Source organism: Camellia sinensis, chromosome 11, assembly GCF_055761805.1.
Source record: "Camellia sinensis isolate YWXY chromosome 11, ASM5576180v1, whole genome shotgun sequence".
NCBI classification, from domain to species: domain Eukaryota; kingdom Viridiplantae; phylum Streptophyta; class Magnoliopsida; order Ericales; family Theaceae; genus Camellia; species Camellia sinensis.
Window position 1 is genome coordinate 123,750,473 of NC_138971.1, and position 6,000 is coordinate 123,756,472.

The 6,000-nt window shown below is 46.2% G+C and overlaps 3 protein-coding genes across 3 annotated transcripts; all 3 read left to right on the forward strand.

Annotated features, from left to right (window-relative positions):
• The first annotated feature begins 444 nt into the window (after nucleotides 1–444).
• Nucleotides 445–993, forward strand: LOC145802599 (uncharacterized). The gene has a single exon (XM_082895339.1). The coding sequence runs from the start codon at nucleotides 445–447 to the stop codon at nucleotides 991–993; it is 549 nt and encodes a 182-aa protein (XP_082751465.1).
• A 113-nt stretch (nucleotides 994–1,106) lies between these two features.
• LOC145802600 (uncharacterized) lies at nucleotides 1,107–1,712 on the forward strand. The gene has a single exon (XM_082895340.1). It carries the CDS (start codon nucleotides 1,107–1,109, stop codon nucleotides 1,710–1,712), a length of 606 nt encoding a protein of 201 aa, XP_082751466.1.
• A 3,195-nt stretch (nucleotides 1,713–4,907) lies between these two features.
• On the forward strand, nucleotides 4,908–5,303 carry LOC145802601 (uncharacterized). Its single transcript, XM_082895342.1, has one exon. It carries the CDS (start codon nucleotides 4,908–4,910, stop codon nucleotides 5,301–5,303), a length of 396 nt encoding a protein of 131 aa, XP_082751468.1.
• The last annotated feature ends 697 nt before the right edge of the window (nucleotides 5,304–6,000 follow it).

Consider the following 6,000-nt stretch of genomic DNA (forward strand, 5'->3'; position numbering starts at 1 on the left):
CTGGAAAATGATTATAGAGATCGAATCATAGACTCCATGGGGATAGAGATACAGGAGTTGAAAGCCCAACTTAAGAGGGTGCTGGGCGATCCGACGGAAAAGAAGACGGAAGCGGAGCCCTCTCGTTTGTGACGGAGGAGCTCATCCAGAGAGCCACTAGTGAAGAAGTTCCCCAGGAATGAGTCTGGGCAACAAAGCCAGCCTATCCTGGTACAAAGTGAGGCAGCAAGCAGTCACACCCGTGGGTCACGCCGGAGAAGGGCCAAGAAGCAGAAGATAGTTAGCCAACATACTGAATACCCTCCTCAGGACCTTCGTACTTGGTTGATTGGCAATAGGCAGAACGAACAACATCGGGATCATCTAGACTGTACTGTTCACCAGAGAGAACACCGAGCGCTAGACAGGCTCGTCTCTTCTCCATTCTCCCCGAAGATTGAGACCATGAGACCTCCAGAGAAATTCACCCCACCAAAGTTCACTTCATACGACGGGAAGTCGGACCCGCTGACACATATTAGCCATTATAGACAGATGATGTCCCTATGGAACCGAGGTGAGGCACTGATGTGTAAAGTCTTCCCATCCAGCTTGGGAGAAACCGGACTTCGATGGTTCAATCGTCTCCCCGCTGAATCGATCAATGGCTGGAAGCAGCTCTCCGAAGAGTTCCTAGCCAGGTTCGTCTCCAACACTAGGATCTCGAAGGAGCTGGATACACTGTTCGGTCTCCGAAAGGAGCAGGAGGAAACGCTACGCAATTATGATAGGAGGTACTGGGAAGAGTACAATGACCTGGAGGAAAATGTGTGCAGCGAACAAATGGCCGTTATGTCCTTCAAACATAGTCTGCGCCTGGAAAGTAAGCTGAGACAATCACTTACCAAGCGCCCAGCCACAGCTTTGAAAGATTTGCGTGCCAGGATTGAGCAGAACAAACAGCTTGGCACAAGAAGAGAACAGATCGAGGAGAACACTGAGGGATTGCAGTGAATGAAGTGGATAAGCCCAAATCCCACGAAGCTGTTGTGACTGTATTCAAAGAGCCAATCTATCGAATCCTAGAAAAGATCAAGAGAGAGCTCTTCTTTGTTTGGCCGCCGAAAATGTTAGGAGATCCAGCTCGGCGCAATCAGAAGCTCAGATACACCTACCACCAAGACAGGGGGCACATGACTCAGAACTGCAGGGCACTAAAGCAACACTTGGAAGATCTAGAGGCAGCCGAGCACCTAAGGGATTACATTGATCAGGATAAGGAAGTGGCCGAACTGGGGAACCCGCCACCAGAGTCGAATGTTGAGCACCCACCTCGGTTGATAATAAATGTAATCCACGGGACAGCGACTCAGGAATCTGATGAGGCACTGAAAGAAGAGATCGCTAAGGCTGTGCAAATTCAGAGGGTCATGTCAGAGGAGCCTGTATCGAAAAAGGTACGTACAGTACCTAAATCCCCCTTGTGCACTGTTTTATGTACTAGCAAAGATTTAGAAGGCATACAGCACCCACATACTGATGCACTGATTATAACTGTGGGAATTGGGAAACGATTTGACGTAAAACGAGTCCTAGTAGATCAAGGCAGTGCAGCAGACATATTGTATTATGATTTGTTAGAAAGCTTGGTCTCTCCGAGCAGCACCTCACCCCAGCGGCAGCCCCGTTGGTCAATTTTAATTCACAGCCAGAATGGCCGCTTGGCAGAATAGTGTTGCCAGTCGTGGTGGGAACAAAAACCCTCCAGATAGAGTTCTTGGTTATTAATACACCATCCCCTTACAACGCCATACTTGGCCGCCCATGGATTCATCAAATGGAGGCAGTCCTTTAACCTACCACCAGCTCATCTGTTTCTCAACGGAACACGGAGTAGAGCAGATCTCAAGGGATCAAGTTGCGTCCAAACATTACTTCATGGCAGCATTAAAGGCAAAGCAGCTCTGCAATCGGGTACAGACGGTAGAAGTGGCTGAACAGCCAGTCTTGGAAGATATAGGGGGAACCCCAGAGGAAAAGATGGTAGAGGATTTGAAGAAAGTATTGGTAAAAGAGGATGACCTAGAAAAGTACTTCCTTATTGGTACCTCGCTAGGCACTGATGAGAAACTTCAGCTGCTGGAACTACTGAGGGAAAATATGGAGGTATTCGCATGGTCAGCATATGATACTCTAGGGTTGGACCCAGAATTTGCTTGCCACAAGCTCAACATCAACCCTTCAGCTCGGCCCATTGTGCAAAAAAGTCAGAGATCCTCAGTTGAGCACAACGAAGCAGTAATTGCCGAAGTCGAAAAACTCCTGGCTTCAGGAGCAATCAGGGAAGTTCAGTACCCACAATAGCTGTCCAACACAGTTGTAGTCAAGAAGAAGAACGGAAAATGGAGAGTTTGCGTTGACTTCACTTGCTTGAACAAAGCCTGCCCTAAATATAGCTTTCCTCTGCCTCGCATTGATCAACTAGTAGACTCAACAGCAGGGCATGAGCACATGAGCTTTATGGACGCTTATAGCGGTTATCATCAGATACCACTGTTCAGTCTGGATCAAGAAAAGACAGCATCTATCACTCCGAGAGGAACTTACTGCTACAGAGTGATGCCGTTCGGCCTCAAGAACGTCGGGGCGACCTACTAGCAGATGGTCACTTGGATGTTCAAGGACCAACTGGGAAAAACCATGGAAGCTTATATAGATGATATGGTAGTCAAGAAGAAGTTCGCTACAGACCATCTTATAGACTTGAGAAAAGTTTTCGGCATCTTAAAAAACCATCAGCTTCGCCTCAATGCCTCGAAATGCGCTTTCAGGGTAGGAACAGGGAAGTTCTTGGGATATATGGTCACTCACAGAGGAATTGAGGCGAATCCGAACCAAATAAAAGCAATACAAGACCTTGAAGTACCAACAAAGGCTAAGGAGCTACAGAAACTGGCCGGCATGGCGGCCGCACTGAATCGATTCATCAGCAAATCTTCAGATCGGATAAAGCCCTTCTTCCAGCTTTTGAAGAAAATGGCAGCATTTGAATGGAGTTCCGAGTGCACCGAAGCACTGCAAACTCTCAAAAAATACCTCAGTACACCTCCCCTTCTGTCCACTCCAGAGCCAGGAGATGAGCTATACCTCTATCTCGCAATCTCAGATCATGCCATAAGCACAGTATTAATTCGAGAGGTTAACAAGGAACAGAGGCCTATATACTACGTTAGCAAGACTTTACTAGATGCCGAGACACGGTATCTAACATTGGAAAAGTTAGCTTACGCGCTGCTTATCGCCTCGAGGAAGTTACAACATTACTTCCAGGGATATACCATCAATGTCCTCACTGAATTCCCCCTCAGATCTGTATTTAGCCGAGCCGATTTCTCTGGCAGAACAGCAAAATGGGCAGTAGAACTTGGCGAGTTTGACATTCGGTATCAACCCAGGACAGCAATTAAGGCCCAAGTCTTAGCAGATTTCGTCGCAGAATTTGCTCCCACCTAGAGTACCGAACCAAGGAACCCAAGTTCGGCACAGGTGCCACGCATCACCGAACAAGGAAAGCCCTGCGCTTCGGAAGCCTGGAAACTCGTCATCGAAAACATCTGGCAGCTCTATGTTGACGGGTCGTCCAATAACCGAGGTTCGGGGGCAAGAGTAGTACTTATCTCACCAGAAGGATTTATCTGGGAACAGACTCTCAAGCTCGGTTGGAAGGCTTCGAACAACGAGGCAGAGTAGGAAGCATTATTGGCTGGCTTACGAAGTGTCGAACACTTCAGTGCAGAACAGCTTCTTGTTTTCAACGATTCATAGCTAGTGGTAAACCAGCTTTCTGGGGTCTACGAAACATGGGATGAAAGAATGGCCATGTACGCAGGCAAGGACAAAGACTTACTCAAAAGTTTCAATCCATACAAGTGGAATGAATTAGTCAGGACAAAAACAGCCATGCTGATGCTTTGGCTTGTCTCGGCTCATCAGTGGATACCAAAGATGCCAGAAAAGTTTGGGTTGAGTTCGTGCCAAAGCCAAGCATTGCATCTCCAGTCCTCTGTAGCAGCGTAGAGCCGAGCTGGATAGATCCAATACTTGTTTTTCTAAAATCTAGTACTCTTCCCGAAGACAAAAAGGAAGCCAACAAAGTCAGACACAAGTCAGCTCGGTTTTGGATCTCACCATCCAGGAAGCTGTACAGACACTCCTATCTTGGCCCTTATCTTCTATGTGTGCATCCAAATCTGGTCGAGAATGTTCTCTACGAAATTCACAATGGGATTTGTGGATGCCACGTTGGCAGAAGGTTGCTGGCGCACCGAGCCCTCACTCACAGGTATTGGTGGCCATAAATGCAACAAGATGCTCAGCAGTATGTACAGAAGTGTGATAAATGTCAGAGGTTTGCTCCATTCATTCATTAGCCAGCCAAAACTCTCACCCCACTCACCAGCCCATGGCCCTTTGCCCAATAGGGTCTGGATATTGTCGGACCATTGGCCCGAGGCACTGGGAACAGGCGATTCTTCATTGCAGCAACCGACTATTTTACTAAATGGGTTGAAGTCGAGGCATTGGCAAATATCAAAGAGGCAGATACGAAGCGGTTTGTTATGAGAAATGTGGTGGTGCGTTTCGGCATCCCGCGGGTACTGATTGCGGACAATGGAACACAGTTTGATGGTAAGATCTTTAGAAAGTTTTGTGCTGACCTCAGGATCGAGTATAAGAACTCTTCTCCAGGGTACCCGCAAAGTAATTCACAGGCAGAAGCCTCAAACAAAACCATCATCAACGGAGTAAAGAAATGGCTTGAGCATGCCAAAGGAAAATGGGTTGAAGAGTTACCCCACGTGCTATAGGCATACCGAACCACAGCACGGCGATCAACGGGGGAAACACCTTACTCACTAACTTACGAAATGGAGGCCGTCATCCCACTCGAAGTCGGCCTCCCAACCCTTCGGTCTGAATTGTTTGAGAGCACCAGTAACGAGGAAACTATTGCACAAGCACTAGATATGGCAGAGGGCCAAAGAGAAGCAGCACTGATCAGACTTGTAGCATATCAGCAGCAGCTCATCAAGAGTTTCAATCAAAAAGTTTTCCCAAGGCAATTTACACCAGGAGAACTGGTCTTGAGGAAAGTTATGGATCACAAAAAGGTGCCTGGCGAGGGCAAACTTGGGCCTAACTGGGAAGGTCCGTACAAAGTCACAGTTGTCGTTGGAAATGGAGCCTACTACCTAGAGGATCTTAATGGCAGAGCTATACCTCGGCCCTGGAACATAGCAAATCTCAAGAAATACTATCAATAGAATTGTCCCCCACCTTCTCTATCAGAATGTAAAGGCATTTATCTGTTGACCAATGCAAATGCTTCCTTACTTCTCTCAAATTTATCAAATTCTTGTAATTAGCTTTGATGTTTATCAAATAGAATTAGCTTTGGTTCTTACCAAACAGAAATAGCTTTGATGTTTATCAAACGGAATTAGCTTTGGTTCTTACTAAACAGAATTAGCTTTGGTTCTTGCCAAACGGAATTAGCTTTGATGTTTATCAAACGGAATTAGCTTTGGTTCTTACCAAACGGAATTAGCTTTGATGTTTATCAAACGGAATTAGCTTTGGTCCTCACCAAATGGAATTAGCTTTGATGTTTATCAAACGGAATTAACTTTGGTCTTAACCCAAATGGACTTAGTTTCAGAACGACTGGACGGAATTTAAATTTGGTTAGCACTCAAACATGCTAAGTGGAATTGCTTGGTGGAATAATGTTTGGCAACTAAATTGGACTTTAGCCAAGTGGAATTGCTTTATGGAAACCACACTAACATATCTTAAGTAAACGTCTTTGAATCCACAAAATTCCTCAAGTACCAACACGTCAACACTTCAGTACTGATTCAAACAAACAAAGTTGGAACAAGCATGCCCAGGTTTTATCAGGAGTAAACTTCCAGCATTAGTCTTACTCAACTCCAGGTGGGGGCAAACAATTGTTTTTCA

Excerpts from the sequence above, each read along its gene's own strand:
- LOC145802599 (XM_082895339.1), top strand. The coding sequence starts at position 445 with ATGAGACCTCCAGAGAAATTCACCCCACCAAAGTTCACTTCATACGAC.
- LOC145802601 (XM_082895342.1), top strand. The coding sequence starts at position 4,908 with ATGGAGGCCGTCATCCCACTCGAAGTCGGCCTCCCAACCCTTCGGTCT.
- LOC145802600 (XM_082895340.1), top strand. The coding sequence starts at position 1,107 with ATGTTAGGAGATCCAGCTCGGCGCAATCAGAAGCTCAGATACACCTAC.